At 43.2% G+C, this 18558-nt stretch overlaps 1 protein-coding gene across 1 annotated transcript in view; it reads right to left on the bottom strand.

Annotated features, from left to right (window-relative positions):
* Positions 1 to 18558, bottom strand: part of LOC119169857 (phagocyte signaling impaired) — a 98923-nt gene that overhangs the window by 46445 nt on the left and 33920 nt on the right. The window contains exons 7-13 of the mRNA XM_075883760.1: positions 17027 to 17116; positions 16737 to 16906; positions 16384 to 16493; positions 15836 to 15901; positions 12616 to 12751; positions 10316 to 10405; positions 1131 to 1241 (exon numbers count right to left, since the gene is read on the bottom strand). Of these exons, the coding sequence (XP_075739875.1) occupies positions 1131 to 1241; positions 10316 to 10405; positions 12616 to 12751; positions 15836 to 15901; positions 16384 to 16493; positions 16737 to 16906; positions 17027 to 17116 (773 nt within the window). The remainder of the gene's footprint in view (positions 1 to 1130; positions 1242 to 10315; positions 10406 to 12615; positions 12752 to 15835; positions 15902 to 16383; positions 16494 to 16736; positions 16907 to 17026; positions 17117 to 18558) is intronic.

The following is an 18558-nucleotide window of genomic DNA, read 5'->3' as shown; positions in this document are numbered from 1 at the left end:
CTCGGCTAATGCACGTGCCCGGCCCGCCGATACAAAGCATAGAAAAATCCAGTATCCTCGTGCGCATGCTGGCGAACTGGCTCGGGCGGATCGGAGAGCGCAAAATATGCAAGTAAATATTTTTTTAGTAAAGCTGGCAAAATATTATGGGTGCACAAATTATGCGAGTAAATATGATAGTGTTCGGTTCTAGGCCAGCTCCTCTACTATGGATTTCAAATTAAGACCAAATGTGTCACCCTATGGTTATGTAAATACACTGGCACAGCAAAAAGTGTTCGTAAGCAAAGCATGAAATCCCCACTTTCTCAAGTGCCTCCTCAACGTACAGCGACCCATATTCGCGCTTCCGGAGGGCTGTCATAAGAGTGGATATTTCATTGCGCAACAGATTGCTGCTATAGGTAAATAGCTGGCATAAGCCAAGAGCGACGTTTCGATCAGATGCCCTTCTTTCTGTGAGGTGCTGCCATGCACTGCTTGCCACACTACAGAGTCCGCTGAAATTACGCAGCTATAGCACTAGCGCTCTCCAGAATCCCAGCTGGAAGAGCGATCATATTTCATGAAGCATGCGTGATGTAGCTTCTTGTCTCCCCGTGCCATCGCTCCCTGTGCACTCGCTAGGGTGAGAGAAAAGTGCAGAAAGCATGCAACAAAACTCTACAACTTTACTCTTGCTCTCAAAAATGTTTTGCGGTGATCCATTTGTGAGACAATTCAATTCGATGTTGAGATCAATCCATGATTTCTTGGAAACGTGGTTGTGAACCCCTTTACTAATGAAGACAACTGAATGAATTTTTTCCCAAAAGAACGCTTTGCAGTCGCATCTTGTGCTGCCGAAATTTGCAAAAGAGCCTCACAAGAGCTGTATCTGAGTGTTTCCCCTTGACCTGAAAAAACGCTATTGCGCCATCTAGTGAATGAACACACTCGTTTTCCCCGAACTTCGTGGTCAGCTTTTTGGTTCTACACCGTCACCATGTCCCCCAATCTTTTTCCTTATGAATTACGCAAGGTTCACCACTGGCATCCACGCGTAGCATTACTGAAATGGATCGATATATCTTTCCGCAGACTATTGCACACGCATAATCCATGTTTTGAGGCAGCTTTTGCTTTCATACCGATGCGGCCGTAGATCTTGAGCAAGAGTAGCTTGATCTGAAAGCAGGAGGGACTGTAGACCAGGGCCTTCTCCAGGGCCACCACGAGACGCAGCAGCAGGCGACAATCACCTGCGTCAGACCATACATAACCGTGTAACCAACAATGTCGCACCACTTTGCAAAAGCAGAATGTTACAAAGAGAAATTTGGTATGAATGCAGACACTAAGAAAAGAAGTAAGATAAAATGACTAGCCTTGTTCACATACTCGAATGCTTGGAGCGTTTGAACCAATACTACTGTACTCAAATTCGCTTGAAATCAAATATAAACTGTTGAAACTTTTCAAGTATGCAAAAGGAACGAATGGATGTACACTCAAACCTCGTTATAATGAAGTTGAAGGGGAGCCACAATTATTTTGATATATCCATTTCATTATATCGATTATAACAGTTTGTGGCAATGTATACTCATATGGGCGCACACCTATAAGCATGCAAAGAAGGAAACTGCCTCGTGGCCTGATGTACCGTGACTCTACCACGCGCGCCACAAAAAATCAACACAGTCGATTCTCATTAATTCAAACTTTTGGGTAATTCGAACTCACCCTGAGGTCCCGTCAAAGCTATGTATATTCCAATGAGCGAAAACGCCCTGTAATTCGAACGCGCAAGCACTTGCGACGGTTAATTGGAACATACCGCGCTTCGGAAATTCTCTCAGCACCATGCCCAATCCCGCAGCGGCACTTCTCAACGCTGGGCGCGAAGAAGGAAAAGAAAAGGAAAGAAAAAACTGTGGCGGATTGTTTGCTCTCTCTCAAATGCCGATCTGCGACGCGTCTGTGCCACGCTTCTCCCTTTTCCGTCTCTGCTCGTAGAGACCCTTCTCCTTTCAAGGCCACACGCGGAGAGAGAGAAAAAAAAAAAAGAAAGCTGTCCCATTATAGCAACAACTTAATGAACTACCTTGAATCAATTAACTTTTTTTATGCGCACCAGCATGGTTTCAGAAAACCATTATCGTGTGAAACACAGCTCTCAGAATTCACCGATAATATCTTGCAACACATGGACAATCATCTACAAATTGACGCCATCTTCCTCGACTTCTCCAAGGCCTTGAACTGTGTCCTACACAATCACCTGCTTGCAAAATTATCTGCTCTTGGAATCCCCCTGAAACTGATTACTTGGACAGAACATTTCTTGAAAAGACGCGTACAATACACAACTGCCAACTCTCATGACTCACAAATTTCTGGTGTTACATCCGGTGTCCCCCAGGGAGCTGGCTTATCCCTGGGGGACAGGGATAAGCCTGTTTATTTAAAAGAATTATTTTTTATCTACGTCAATGACCTGCCATCTAACACAAAAACCAGACTTCGACTTTTCACCGATGACTGCATCATCTACAATGCCATTCACAAGCCTAGCGACTCCACTGATCTTCAGGAAGACATTGACACTATCGCTGCATGGTGTGGAAAATAGCTCATGCCTTTTAACCTTAATAAGTGCCAATCCATGTCCTTTTCCCGTAAACGCAGCACCGCTATTCTCGCATATCATGTCAATTCGAATGAAATAACTCGAACAGACTGCTATAAGTAGCTAGGCGTTCACTTGACATCGTCATTATCATGGGTCGCTCACATTGAAACAATATGCGCACATGCTTCGCGCGCACTTGGATTTTTGCGCTGAAATCTCAGATCTGCATCACCCGCTATTAAAAACTTGCATATCAGACATACGTTCGGCCTAAATGGGAATACGCTTCATCTATCTGGCACCCCTCACAAGCATATCTCACCTACAAATTAGAATCCATCCAGAATCACGCTGCTCGCTTCATAACGTCAAACTACTCGCGTAAATTTAGCATCACCGAACTCAAACGCACACTTGACCTTCCATGTCTCCAATTACGTCGAATCATCTCGCGTCTCTGTTTGCTTCACTCTTTCTATTATCGCCCACTTGCCAGGCACCCTCGACTTCAACCACCGCCCCGAATCTCGCCGCGCCTCAGCCACAGCAAACCAATCGCACACATTCAGTGTCGCACATCATCAATGAAAGACTCTTTTTCCCCCATGCAATAACCCTGTGGAATACCCTCCCCGACAGAATTGTTTCGTCCATCGACCGCACGACTTTTCGCGAAAAAATAACAATGCATCTGACCTAAATTGAAATGAATTCCTAGTTGAACCATGTTAGTAACTTACTTTTAGTGACTCATGCATTATGATGCTGATTACTTATGTATATTGCTGTATTATTTCCGCTCTATGGTAGCTGTTCTTTTTTTTCTGCTTGCTCGTTTCCTTTCTTAGAGATGTTCTTTCTCCCTTTCTTCGTCTTTTCTTCCTTTTTCGACGTTTGTGTGATTAAGAGTCCCTCATATATAGTTTGCCCCCGCCTTATGTGATGCCTCCGGGCCCTTAAGGCTTCAATAAATGAAATAAATGAAATGAAATGGTAGCAGCGGAGACGCAGTCGTTGCCGCCATGAGAGAAAATTGCTTTGCACCGCGGCGCCGCTTCTTGGTCATGTGACCCGCTGAGCGCTTCCTCAATCCTCTTCGCTGGCTGTGTAAGGAGGACGGCTCTCTCGGCCGCATGGGGCGTGGCTGTAAGGTCGGTGCGGGAGGTTTGAAAAAGCCGCGCCAAACGAGCGTCAATCTCCGCAGAAAACGATATACTCAACACACTACGGTCAGGTTTTTTTTTTATAGACTAAAATAGACTAATTTAGTTCATTATACCCATTTACCGGTCCATTTTACTTCATTACAACGAGGTTTAAAATGCATGATTCTCAATGAAGCTTTCAAGGAGAATTTCATTTACTTCATTATATCCATTATTTCGTTATATCCCATTACATTATAATGAGGCGTGAGTGTATATTAGGCCACATGTGACAACTGTCAAAGGTGTTCTGTGCAGCAGGAGAGTGCTACGTCGTGAAAACAACTCTTGTATATTAGTTCACAAGTATTCCTCTGTAAAGGTGGTTTCACTGCAGTAAAGGAATGCTAAACTGCATAAACATCTATCCAGGAAAATTCCGCACTGCCTCGAAGCCCCATTTCAAGTTTAAATGAACATATTACATTCACACCTATTCACCATTATTTAAGCTTAACAGCTTGCTATACTGGCTTATATGCACTAGGTATAGCAAATTTTAGAACATCACATATTTTACAGGTTATCACTAGCACTCTACTGAAAGTCACATTTTCCTACTATTCAAAGTTGTTTGCGCTTTCTTTGAACCAAAACGAATGGCATTTGCACAGGCCTTGTTTAAATTTTAAAAATAATGTGCAGGCTAGTTGCCATAAAAATATGCTTATCTTCCTTTACTAATCATATTCAATTCAAAATTATTCAACCAAGGTCACTATTCACTTCGACCCTAAAATTCACTATTCTCACAAGTCTAAAATGACCTTTCGAGGGCTTGATTGGTGCATTAAGACAAAAAAAGAAAAGAAAAACCCAAGCCTAAGAAAATTCACCACATTAAAGAAGGTTGCACATCGGAGGAGCACAAGGAAGCAAGGCAAGCTGAACTGCGGGATATAAATTATAATGACTTTTTCCCAACCTCAACTTTTTATTGCCAATTCAAATAGCAGCTTGGAACACTCATTCAAGTAGAGGAATGTGCACGCATAGCTTTAAAAACATTTTTTTTTACTTACGCTGCTCTGTTCTTACTTAAATATGGTAGCAAGATTGTATTTTATGGTTATGATCACTTGATGTAATTTTGGATTATTAATTGGCTAGCCTTTTAAGCAAGGTAGAAAAAATTTAAGGACCCTTAAGCTTAGCCTTAAGGGTATGCTGTCTCTAGTGCTTGCTTAAACCACTTAGTGCATACTTAGGATGTTACCCGAGAACTGTGAATTGTGCATTACTACAATGTAATGATTAAAGATCAAACTGGCTTGTGTCAGTGAAGCTTTCACATACTATGGCTGCATTTTGTGTAATGGGTAACACGCCTTAAAGCCCGAGCAACACGCTTTAAACCACAAGCAATTACGTGCTTGAAATTGTTTCGAACTTGCAATGCACCCACTACATGGTCTGAAGAGAATACTCGCAGTAACATCTATGCCTTTTGTAATGGGTAGTAGACTTTAAACCACAAAGTCATTATGATAATGACGTGTTCTGATGCCCGATGGCAATGTTTACTGGTACCATGCAATATTACTGAGATTTTATTTATTTATTTGTCATACTGTTAAACCTCACTTGAGGGTCGTTACAGGGAGGGTGAAGAATTGAGTTGCACAAAATTAAATATTTGAAAAATCGTAAGATGAGCTCTGTAACATTTAGCATAATTATATGAGAAACACAGTTACATACTTTTTCACTCAATATAATTACAACATGATCTCTATGACCAATGAAACATTTCTAAGGAAACACATACATGAACACTGATAACTATACATTCTCAACAGAATGCCTATCAAGAGCAACCTCAAAATCACTCAAAGTTCTTTTCTGCACTATATCGTTCGGTAATTCATTCCACATATTATAGCATCGGGAAAGAAGGAAAATCGGAAGATATCTGTTCGAGCATGTATTGGTTGTATGAATGTAGTGCATAATGTTCTTGGAAACCTTTTGTAAGAATGCTTCAAATAATCATCCCTGTTTTTTTTCACCCCCCATTGCAAGATCTGAAAAAGAAGTTTCAACCTCTGTTTCTGCCTTCTTAATGCCAGCGATTCTAATTTACATACTTTTAACATTTCAGTAACAGAATCCCTTCTTCGATATTTGGAGCAGATAAAGCGAGCTGACATTCTCTGAATGCATTCTAATTTATTTTTTAAGACCTTTTGGTGTGGGCTCCACACAGCGCTAGCGTATTCTAATCTTGGACGGACATACGTTTTGTAGGCAAGCAGCTTGACATCTTTTGTGGCTCGGCGTAACTTCCTTCATAGGAAGCACAACTTTTGACATGCTGATTGACAGATGTTATCGACATGAGGATGCCAGCTCAACTTATCTGTTATAGTTACACACAAGTATTTAAAGTTACAGACTTTCACCAGCATATTATCACCAATGTTATATGCAAACGAAAGCACTTCCTTCTTTTTTGTAATTTGTGTGTAAGTGGATTTTTTAATGTTAATTTCCATACCCCATTTAGAACATTATAAGTTTAGGGTTTGTAAGCACTGATTGATATTCACTTGATCTTCTCTGCATGATACCGGACAATAGATTAGGCAGTCATCTGCAAATAGCTCAATTTTTACTGGTGGTTGGACAACCGATGAAATATCATCTATGTATAAAAGGAAGAGTAAGGGCCCCAATACAGATCGTTGAGGCACTCCCGAATACACCTCCCGATTTCCCGACATAGCATCTCCCACTTTAGATGCTTGTTGTCGATTGCTTAGATAAGCTCTGATCCAACTGAGAACATTCTCACTAATACCGACATTGCGAAGCTTGAATAGCAGCTTACGGTGTGAAACTCTGTTGAACGCCTTTGAAAAATCGATACATATAACATCGATTTGCACACAGGCATCTACAGCTATACACAAGTCATGTGTAGTTTCAACCAGTTGTGTGACTGTTGAAAGGCCACCGCAAAATCCATGCTGAAAGGGGCATAATAATTCATTTTGTTCTAAAAATTGCCGAATATTTTTTGTCACTATATGTTCAAATATTTTACAACATACCGACGTGAGTGAGACAGGCCTATAATTGTTCAATGTTGTTCTATCACCACCTTTAAAAATTGGGACAACAATTGCTCTACGCCAATCTTGAGGTAACGAGTGGCATTTTAAAGATTTCTCGAAAATAATCACTCAGTAGTACGACAGCCACTCCACAAATCGTCGCAAAAATTGATTCGATATACCGTCAGGTCCACATGATGTTTTGGTATTCAAAAGAAGTAGTTGATTGAATATACCTTCTCTGTTACCGTAATTACTCGAATCTAAGGCGCACCTTTTTTCCGGTTAAGCGAGTCCATAAATCGCATGCAAGTTAAAATCGAGTGCGAAAAAAAAAATGAATACGGTCATTCTATTGCCATTGGCATTTCCAAAATGGCCGCCCCCTATGTGCTTCGGCATGGCGCGTCGGCCATTTCTGCCTATGTGTTTCCCATGTGCGGCACTTCGTACGTGTGCTGAGGAGTTCGTCATCTTGTTCATTAGCGTCGACGGCATGGAAGGGCCGACTCCAGAAACTTGACAAGTGCACCACGATGCCGCTAAAAAGAAAAGTCATCGCATGTGCCGAAACAGACGGAAATCGGGCCGCATCGCGGTCATTCGGATTTCCGAAAGCGAATGGGCATGCGCCAAAACTTGCCAGAGGAGTACGAAGAAAAGCTTCACAGTTTTCAGAGGTTCGTCCTAAACTTGCAGCACAACGGCTACCTGCTTGGGCAAATCGGGAATGCCGATCAGACGCCTCTTTACTTCGACATGCCTGGCACCACAACCGTTGAGAAGAAGAGGGCGAAGCAAGTTCGCATGCTGACATCGGGCCACGGTAAAACAAGAGTGACGGCAATGCTCCGTTGCACGTCAGATAGGCACAAGCTTCCCCCGTACCTCATATTTAAATGGAAGACGCTCCCGAAAGGAGTCGTTTTCCCGAGTAGTGTGATCGTGCCGGCTAACGAGAAAAATGGGTGCGCGTTGCAATCGATGTCTTACTTTTTTTTTTTTCGTCGTGAAAACCGAGTGCGCGTTACAATCGAGGGTGCGGTAGAATCGCGTAAATACGGTAATATTTATATCATCTTCCTGAAGTGTCACTGTAGCACCCGATTCAATTTCCTCGTTGTCACCCTGATCCTTACAGAAAACCGATTAAGATAAAACAGTTGTACAGTATAACCTCGTTACAACAGACCTTCATAGTGAAGAGGATTTTGGTCTGTTGCAAAAGAAGTATGTAAATCCAAGTACTTGTACAACAGACTTTTACATAAACACTGAATGGGTCTGCTATAACCAGAGAGAACTGAAAGTCATAAGCGGGTTTTTTGCTCAACAGGGGAAAAAATTGATATTTTTTTAATATCACACTCAGTTTCTGTGCCCCATCCTTTTTTTGAATTTGATTCCAAAATATCTTTAGTGAAAACTGGGCAGAAGTGCTGTGAAAAATCTTTGCGCCTGCCGAGACTACAAAATTTATTGAGGAAGTCACAAAAAAAAAAAACAAAACTGTTTTTAAAACATTATAGCACCTAAACAGCACAACCGTAGAAAAATCACACCACTTAGTGACGTTTTTGCACTCACTCAGTGTTCACGGGTCGCTATGTAGTTAAGGCAGCTGCAAGCGGAAGTTCAGTTATCGAACTAAGATAGCGCGCTAAACTCGTCACAAACATCGCAGAAGCGCATCTCGGACCCACAGTATATTAGAATCTCGTTGGACACACCGCTTATCAACAGGCGAAACTTCGAACGGAGATCACCGTTGGAAAACTCATTATGCTGTTTGTTTTTCTTTCTATCTGTGCGCAACCCGTCCCCGTTTTATCTGTGCACTACAGCGGGGTTCGCGAACAGTGCGAGTGTAGAGACATCGTAGCTGATTAGCACACAGCAAGCGAAGGTCACGAAACTGCCCTCACCAACCACCGCGGACGACGACAGGATTTGCTGTCGCATATGGTCATTCGTCGCTATCGCGTTGCAGCTTTTTTGGAATACCAGAAAAAAATCGCTTGTTGTCTAAAAAAGATCATGATGACTTCCGCAATGCGGCAGCACCTCCAATTCTCGCTTTGCTTGTTATCAGTGTGTAGAGAAACTTCTCTTGTAGAAGCGAGACGGCAGCTGTATAGTGGAGTTAATCTTGTTATCGCCGGCTTGTTTTGTTGCTTCGGGAGGGGGTAGCTTGCTGCAATGTTGGATATTTGCTACAATGTTAACAGCGTCGTCACGGTCGTCATGCGAGGTTGCCACGAAGTTCGCATAAGTGCGTCATAGCGCATGCTTTTGGGTGCACCTTGATGTGACTAAAGATACCATTGTCGCGGTTAAACGATTGCAAGAAAAGATAGCCGCAAGACGCTTTTATGGCAGGCGCGAGCGGCCCAGGGACAGCTTGTAGGAGATAGTGCCATCAACCACCGAAGATGAGTAAAGTGCAACAAAGAAGCTATATTCAAACAGTGTACGTGTATGTCAATTGCCAAAAGCTAAGAAACCTAGCTTTTTTTTTTTTTTTTGCATTAACGCATTTATTGCTCCTCCCGAAAAAGTTTTCATAAAATTTACCTCACATAATAAACGCAACCCCTCAACTTTGTTCCCATTTTTAGAGAAAAAAAAAACGGGCGTTCATTGCGCGAGCAAATACGGTACCTGCTTTTGGTTGGCTATGTTAGTATTTTCCTTTCCCCCACTGTAATGCTGAAAAGCGCAGTGAGTATTGTAATAAATAAATAAATAAATAAATAAATAAATAAATAAATAAATACATATACTTGTCCATTGTCTGCTGGCACCCACAAAAAGTGAGAGCATTAAAAGGGCTGCAGTGTGCTGCTTGCTATCTGCAGCTGCCAATAGACAACGAAACAAATACAGCAAACTCTCAATAATCAGAACCTGAAGGGACCAGTAAAATGTGTTCTGGATAACACGAGTTCCGTTTACTGAAAGAAGAACAGCGGCACACAGTACAAGAACGAAACCACTCTTGTCAGAAGCATTTGTTCCATTTAAGCAGCAGTTCTGTTAAACAGATTTCCGTTTACTGAGAGTCTACTGTATATGATAAAAGAATCTGTGGTTTGGCTAGCTTCTCCTGCAATCGAAATTTATTTTTGATATCTTTCACCTATAATATATAGTCAAGCGACAGCGCCATGTCTTACAATGAAATATCATGGCCATAAAATTTTACTTCCAGCAAAACTTGAGCAGCTTATATTTTTCACCCAGATTTTTCAGCGAGGTACACATGTCTTTAGATGCAATTAAGGGGTGTGAAATGGGAATTTGCCTGGCATGCGCAAGAGTTCCCACTACACCAGGTTCACTCCAGATGCAGATCTTGCACATCCCATACAACTAAAAAAAAAAATACACAAAAAAAGCTATTGGTAATGACACAGCAATAATGAGTCCTCTGCTCCTACCTGACTCTTGCCAGTGCTCAAGCAGGAGGCAGGCCGCTAGGACGGCATAGTTATCTGCTGGCTGGAAGTCCGTTGTCAGTAGCTCCACTCCTGGAAAGGAGAAAATCCAATCAACTCAACTCACAGCTCGCTCCCTTAGGGACGGTAAATTAGGACAGTTGAAGCATGATAAACAACACAAAGCGCAACACAGCAAAGCAGAAAGCAAACGAATGTAAGCTAGCTGAAACCAAGAAAAGGAAATTGTCGACCTCCTAAGACATGGCAAACGTGCACCAAAAGCCTTTAATATTACGAAAATAGTAAGCTACAATAATACCACAAATGGTTTAACAGTCTGTTTCACTTGGTGTCCCTAGGTGTCCACTTCCATACGGTAGAATCTCGATGACAACATTACAATTTATCCAAATTTCACGATGATACGAATTTTAAGGTTGTTTCGGATGGACTACAGTATTTAAAATGCGCCGCGATTCGGTGTTATGCGAACAGTTTACCCAGCCGCCAGGGGTGACATGAAAGCACAATTCACAGCTGCACGCGAGCAGCGCCTCGCGACTTGCTTGTGGTAGAACAGGCCTCTTCATACTTAGCATCGAAGGAAGCGACTGCGGCAAAACTCCCTAGAATTTCCCTTGCTTCGCTGCCTAAGTGGCTGGAAAAGCCACGAATTTTTCCACCACGCAATAGCGAACTGCCTATCAGCTTCATGGCATGCAACGGCACAGCTCAAACCATGTTATGCAAACAACCAGTCGCATATTCAACATGGCAGCAAAGGCGTCAGCGGTGCCTTGCACTGGCGCAATCGCAAACTGCTCGCGCAACCTAACAAAGCTCACGGCCTCGACAGGAACACTTTCAACGAGGGCCTGGTTTAAATTATGATCGCCAAGAAAAGCAGATGTAAAAGAAGGTGCTGCAGTAATAGCGAGTCGGCCTGTCGCAACGTGTCTCGCTTTTGCACAGCCAGCTCAATCAGTCTCCGCCACTGCCAGTGCGTCCGCTCAATTCGTTTCTGCTGGCGTATCTTCCAAAACGACATGCGAAAAGGTTCAAGCTGTTTCTTTTCAGTGCTTTGCATGAATAACTAGAATTCAGTGCGAAATAGAAATATAAAATGAAATGAATTCTCAAAGTAGCAAAGGCGGCGGTAGCATGAACGAGGGGCACAACTAACGTGACCGTTTTCGACACATGCGGATTTGGTTTTCCGGCCGCTTTGGTGTTTTCGTTTTCACATCGCTTGCTTCAAAATAATTTTTTTTCATGTCAACTTCACGGCGCGGTTTTCCGCCCACTTAGGCAGCGAAGCAAGTGAAATTCTGGCTAGTTTTGCCGCTTTCGCTCCCCCTGAGCAGCATGAGTGAGAAAACCGCTGTACGGTTTCATTCCTTTTCGGTGGCTTTTTTTGACATACCCCGAAGGCAGAAAAGTAAAAAAAAGAAAAAAACCCGCCATGGACATTTTCAGCAAGGAGCGGTGACCTCAATAAAGTTCTTGTTCATTTTAATAACCAGCCTTGTTTGTTTTGGTTTGTACAAATTCGGGATGATACGGACATTTTGCGCGCTTCACATGAATTCATATCATCCGAGATTTTACTGTAATATGCGTGGTAGTTTCGCAGAAGGTTTGTAGCATTTAAACTTGCAGTTAATATTACAAACTCGTCAAATTACCAGTATTTTCAAGTAGAAGCCAGAATTTCAAGACAGTTTCTATGTTTCCTCAATCGTACCACGTGCTTTTATTTCATTGAAGTCATTGCACTGATTGATATGTGGGGTTTAACAACCCAAAACAACCACAGGATTATGACAGATGCCGCAGTGGAGGGCTCTGAAAATTTCGATCACCTGGGGTTCTTTAACGTGCACTCAAATCTGAGCACATGCATATACAACATTTCCGCCTCCATCAGAAATGCAGCCGCTCCAGCCTGACATAGATCCCGCGACCTGCGGGTCAGCGGGATCGAATCTCGGTTGCGGCGGCTGCATTACCATACTTGCATTACCATTGCAGTCAAATTACATTCGAGCAAATACAGGTCGCACATTTTAGGACTGTATGCTAAATTTGTTAATTAAAAATATTCAATTTCCCCATAGATGGGACACCACATAAAACAGCTAAGTGGGCCACAGGTCACCAACCATGGCTTTGGATGTTGTTTGATTGATTGATATGTAGGGTTTAACGTCCCAAGATGTTGTTTGAGGATGACCCTTTTGGTCTTCTCGGACACAATCTAAACTTGGGTGTGACGACACCAGGCATCCATCTGCACTCACCAAACTGAAGACTGTGCTGGTAGCTGGCAAACAGCTCCCTCACCACAGGAAGTCGCTCCTCTAAAGAAAGATGGCTGCCCCTGCTCAAATAGTGTCGCAGCTGGCAAACGGTGAGATGCCTCTGCATAGCGCTGACCTACAGTGCGAAAGACGTGGGACGATTCTGAATGAAGATGTCAGCACATGCGTGTGTGTGTGTGCGCATGCATGTGCTTGTTTGTGTAGATAAACTCAAACCTCAATATAACGAACACAGATATAACGAAATATCAGTTATAACAAAATAAATGAAAGAAAAGCATTCTTGCAATAAATACAGTGTTATGAATAACCTTTATAATGAATTTCTGGATATAACGAACCTATTTCCTTTTAAGGTGCAACTTTGCTACAGTGAGGTTCAAGTGAATACATATATACCTCAGTTCAACAACAGCCGCAATGACCTATCAACAAACAAGACCGCAGTAAAATGGCAATGGACAAGGAGGCATAAACAAAAGTAAGTCTTTTGAAAGCAAGCTTGTCTTTTTCCTCATCAATATGCCACTTTTGTCTATCACAAAAGCGGGAATGTGCACTAAATTTGGATGCACACTATATTTCCTGACAACCATAAATATGAGTGCACAAAAGAACAAGGGGCACATTTAATTTGAGCAAATTTGTTCTCTCTTTTTGACACTGTACTTAATTGGTGGGCTGGCAAGTACACAGAGCAAAATGAGAAAATTTAGGGCTATGTAATGGACATCCAAGGAGGTAATTCTACTTGCAGCTCAAGTCATAGAGCCATAACTATGGCTTGAACACTTACATCACAAGCCAACATTACATTTAGCTTGCAGCAACATGACCTTGTTATCATGAGATCACTACACAGCAGACACTACACTGGAAAAAAGATGCCGCATTCCAATTTACGAGCACTATGAGAAAGGGATGCTTAACTGAAGAATCACGCCATGTCGAGACAACACAATGTCTTTTAGCTAGTATCACACAACAAGTTTGCTCAAGGCCTATAAGTACAGATGTCAAGCAAGCATTTGCATGCTCTTCAAATCCATATTTATTGGAACTATGCATATGAAGACGTTACAAATTCTTGCTTGACATCTGCACTTACAAACCCTGATGACACTTCTTGTGCTCTACTAGCTAAAAGAGATTGTGTTGCCTTGACAAGGCACAGTTGCTAAATGCTGAAGCCTGTGTTACGATGTCAGAGATTTCAGTGACAGCAATGTATACAGCATTTGCTCGTGTAATGAACACAATCGCATAATCAAGGCACTCCCAACTTCAGACATCGAAATTTGGAATTTTCTCCCCCGCGTAATAAATGTACCTCCAACATTATTCCACTGGAGTACCGCTAAATGACACAAGGCGCCTCCTTGCCCGTAAGATATTATTTGTTTTTTGTTCATTACTATGCCGACGCCGACCCCCCTCGGCTCACTCCCTCCTCCCCTTCGCCCGCTGCCATGCGCCGTATTGCTTTCTTTCCACCTGTGCACGGCATGTCCCTAGTATTTTTTAATTATCTTTGCGCCACAGCGAGGATCACGAATGGTGCAAATGTAGAGACATGGCAGCTGATAGGCACACAGCGAAGGAAGGTCACAAAGCTCCCCAATATGGTCCCCACATCAAGCATATCTCATCAATTCACTCGAAGCAGTAGTCCAAAATCGCGCCGCAAGATTAATTCATTCATCGTACTCATGTCACACAAGTGTATCACTACTGAAGGCACGATCCAGCTTAGATTCATTGTCATCCCGGCGCCGCATTGATTCACTAATCCTTTTTCACAAGTTCTCTTACAGCTCGCTTTATCAGACACCATACATCTTGGCCTCGCCCCCACACTTCTCCCTTCGTACTGGGCATCACTTACAAGTAACCCGTCCACGCAGCTGCACTACTACCTTCTCAGCCTCCTTTTTCTGCCGTTCATCGACTGAGCGGAACGGCCTGCCCCGTTCTATCGCTGATATCACCTGCCCATCATCATTTGCTGAGAAGCTTAACCACTAATTTAGTCTTATGTTTATATGTGGCTACTAATTACATGCATATCTGGTTGATGTGCATAATTACAAATGTATATATATTGTTTACTTATAATTTTTTGTATGTATAGTTGTGTATTTTCATTATATATATATATATATATATATATATATATATATATATATCGCCCAATTGTAACCCCACCCCTTATGTAATACCCCCCTTGAGGGGGCCCTTAAGGAAATAAAAAGTGAAGTGAAACTGTCCGTGCCAACCAGCGATCGCTTTTTGTAAATACGAAACTTTAAGGCCTATCCACATGCCCGTGATTTTCGAGCGATGACGACAGGGTTTGCTGTTGCTATGGCTGTCCCGAAGGACCATTCGTCTCCATCGCGTAGCAGATTTATGGTTAACCGAAAAAAATCGCTTGACGCCCAAAAAAGATCGGGACTATTTCCGCAACATTGCAGCACTCCCCGATTCTCACTTCGGTTGCAATTCGCTTTTCGTGTACATTATCCGCACGTACTACAAGGAATGCAAGATATAGGCTACCTTTTCTACAGTAACTTCTCATGTGAAACAGCAAGGCAGCAGCCGTATTTTGTTGTTAACCTTATTATCGATGGTTTGTTTTGATGCTTCGGTGGTAGCTTAGCTCAATGTCAACGGCGTCGTCGTGCGAGGTTGCCAAAAAGTTGGATATGTGCGTCATAGTGTCGTAGAGCATGTTTCTGGGCCCCTCTCGATGTCGCAGCATATACCACTATTGGCGTTAAACAATTGCGAAAAAATAAAGCCCTGAAACGCTTTTATGGAGTGTGCGGGCAGCGCAGGCACAGCTTGCAGAAGATAACACTTTCAGCCACCGAAGATGAGTCAACAAAGCAGCCATTTCCAAACAGTGTATGCGTATGTCTATTGGGAAAGGCTAAGTAAGCGAACTTTTTTTTGTGTGTGTTACAGCATTTTGTGCTCCTCCCGAATGAGTTTCAATAAAATTTGCCTCGCATAATAAACGCACCCCCAACTTTAGTCCGATTTTCCAAGAAAAAAAAGTGCGTTCATTACGCGATTAAATACGGTATCTGACTCATGTGTTCTCGGGAGCCTCGACTACCAATCAGCCGCGTTTTCTGACCATTTTCGAAAAAGTACGGCACGACCCAGTTAAGTACCTAGTAGCAGCACTTACATCAGGAGGCCTTTGCCAGCTCTCGGGCAGTGCCTCTTTCAGCAATGCCTCCATTCTGTCCACCAGCTGAAATGAAAGTGCAGAAAAGCAGTGAGGTCACACGTCCACAATGTATAAGAACTGTCAATGTACAGTAGACTCCCAGTAAATGAAAATCTGTTAAATGGGATTGCTTCTTGCCTCTGAATTTGATTGGTTTAGTACTTGTATTCTGCACCCTTGTTCATATCTCAGTAAGAGAAACTGCAATTAAATGGAACGTATTTTTCTGGTCCCTTCAGGTTCTGTGCCTACTGTACTTGCAGAACGATCAGAAGTATGCTGTGTGTTTTTTGAAGGAACAGTTTTCCATAGCTACCATTAGCTCGAATGGTCTCACCAGTCAATCAGTTTGTTCACCAAGAACATCTTTCCTCACAAACTTAAAATAAAAAACAAGTGCAAGCCTGCATAAAGACTTCAAGAAAGAAGGAAGACTAGAAAGATAAATACACAGCTCGGTTTTTCTTTTTTCTTTTCAACTACGGAGGTTGAACGGTAACACATACTTTGACAATATCTTCGTTGCTGAAGGCACACAAATTGATCAGGTAAGACAGGTCGAGAAGGCAGGATGGCTTGTGGCTGGTTCTCTCGAAAAAGTCCACCAGCAGGTCCGCTATGGTGCCACATGACCGGCGTAAAGCAAGAGTGCATACATTGTGAGCCGAGACCAAGAGGGAAGCCACACCATTCATAACATGCACGTATGTGTTCACACATATTCAGGCTGCGCTCTGCAAGAGGGTGTTTAACAGCTCTGCGATTTATGCTAGCACGTTCAGAACTGCAATGGCAGTACAAGATGTTTCAGGAAGAAACAGGGACGATGTGTAGCTGGGGAAGACCTGCTCTCACTCACCGAGGACTTCCTGACTGGCCTTCTCCCTGACCATGATGACAACATGAGCCATGCAAGGACCTCGGAGCAGTCCACCTTTCTTGAAAGACTTCTTGAGAGTCTCGATGAAGTCCAGGGCCATTGGGTACGTGTAGTCAGCTGGTGGGCACAACTCATACCTCTCGTCCACTCTGCAAGGAAGTGCGTAAGATGCAGAGCCAGAAATGAAGATAGCCTGCCACAGTACGACTGAGACAACTACAGAGAGGTCCTATTGGCGCAACAGGTGTAAATTCAACTCGGTGACTCACTCAGTGCTGCTCTCTTCGGGTGTCCAGCCCATAGACTGCAGCTTCTCCACACTGTTCAGGTACTGCTTGTGGTATTGCCAGTTGTCCGGGCTGCCCGCGAAAATAAGGCGAAAATATAAAAATCATTGTTGGATTTTAATGCCCCAAAACCACATGATTATCAGAGATGCTGTAGTAGAGGGCTCTGAAAATTTCGACTACCTGGGGTTCTTTAACGTGTGCCTAAATCTAAGCCAAGCACACAGGCCTCAAGTGTTCTCGTCTACATCGAAATTGTGGCCGTCGCAGCTGGGATTCGGCCCCGTGACATGCAGGTCAGCAGCCAAATGCCATTAGACCACTATGGCTGGTGTGAGAAAGGCAGAAAGAACAGGTTCATATGCGAGTATAACATGGAGTGCCACCGGCATACGTTGGAAGCCAGAGAAAAGGAAAGACACTGAGAAGGTATAAACAACTTCCCTTTCCATTTGAAAGAACTTGCCGCAAGGCCCGCAAAGGATATCCGAAAGTGAAACAAGAGCTTTCGACTGCACCTGGTGCCTGAATTGCGGCAGTGACCCAGCAAACTTGCCTATCGCCTCGCCACAATGTTGAAGTAGGCGTGGCTTCAGCGCAACCTTTTCAAGATATTTAGTTTCACAACTTGCAAGCCTACAAATCAGCAACCGTACAATGAGGACCTATGGCTTTATTGGTCAAACAATGCATTAAGTGAAAAAAAAAATTATTTCAGGAATTTGCTGCAAATACATCTTAGGACAATTTTTTTTATTATTTGCTTGAATCAAATTAAACATGATACACTTATTCAATTTTTTCTGCAGATTCCTAATCTGTAAGTAGATTTTCGATAGCTGCATTAGAACAGAGAGAGAGAGATGTAGACTTTATTAATTTCCGGCAGATTGCTGGGATGGGCTCCCACCTAGGGGCCAACGGAGAGACCGTGTCTCCCGGCAGTTTCCTTGGCCTGCTGGATCGCCCAAAGTTGCTTGTCCAGGCCCGAACTGAACAGCGCAGTCCGCCAACGTGCCCGAAGGTCTTCATTGGAGGCCGCGACCCCAGAATTTCTAACTAATGCTGGACATTGCCATAGGATATGGTCAAGAGTGGCTCTGGTGGTACAGTACTGGCATAGATTAGAACTATAGACGTCGGGATATATGTGGTGCATGATGACAGGGTTCGTGTATGTGCGTGTTTGTAGCTGCCGCCACTGAACGGACTGGACCCAATTTAGCTAGGGGTGAGGCGGAGGGTACTCCCGCCTTTGCAGTCGATAGTGTTGAATTACGTCATTAAATTTAGTGAGCCGATTGTCCCATTCCCACACCGACGCAGAAAGGTGCGTTTGGATGGCCGCTTCGTCTGTGACTCGAAACGTAAGACCTCGAGCCCTGTTATGCGCCACTTCATTCGGACTGTCCTCCGCGTTTCCTAGTGGTGTGTGGGCAGGGAACCACAAGATGTGCACGCATTTGTCCGCCTCGTGACTTTTGCCTGTACTAAGAATCCGCAATGCCTCAGAA

Source organism: Rhipicephalus microplus, unplaced genomic scaffold, assembly GCF_043290135.1.
Source record: "Rhipicephalus microplus isolate Deutch F79 unplaced genomic scaffold, USDA_Rmic scaffold_21, whole genome shotgun sequence".
Taxonomy (NCBI): Eukaryota; Metazoa; Arthropoda; class Arachnida; order Ixodida; family Ixodidae; genus Rhipicephalus; species Rhipicephalus microplus.
The sequence above is the reverse complement of the archived record's forward strand: the minus strand, read 5'-3'. Positions and strand labels throughout refer to the sequence as shown.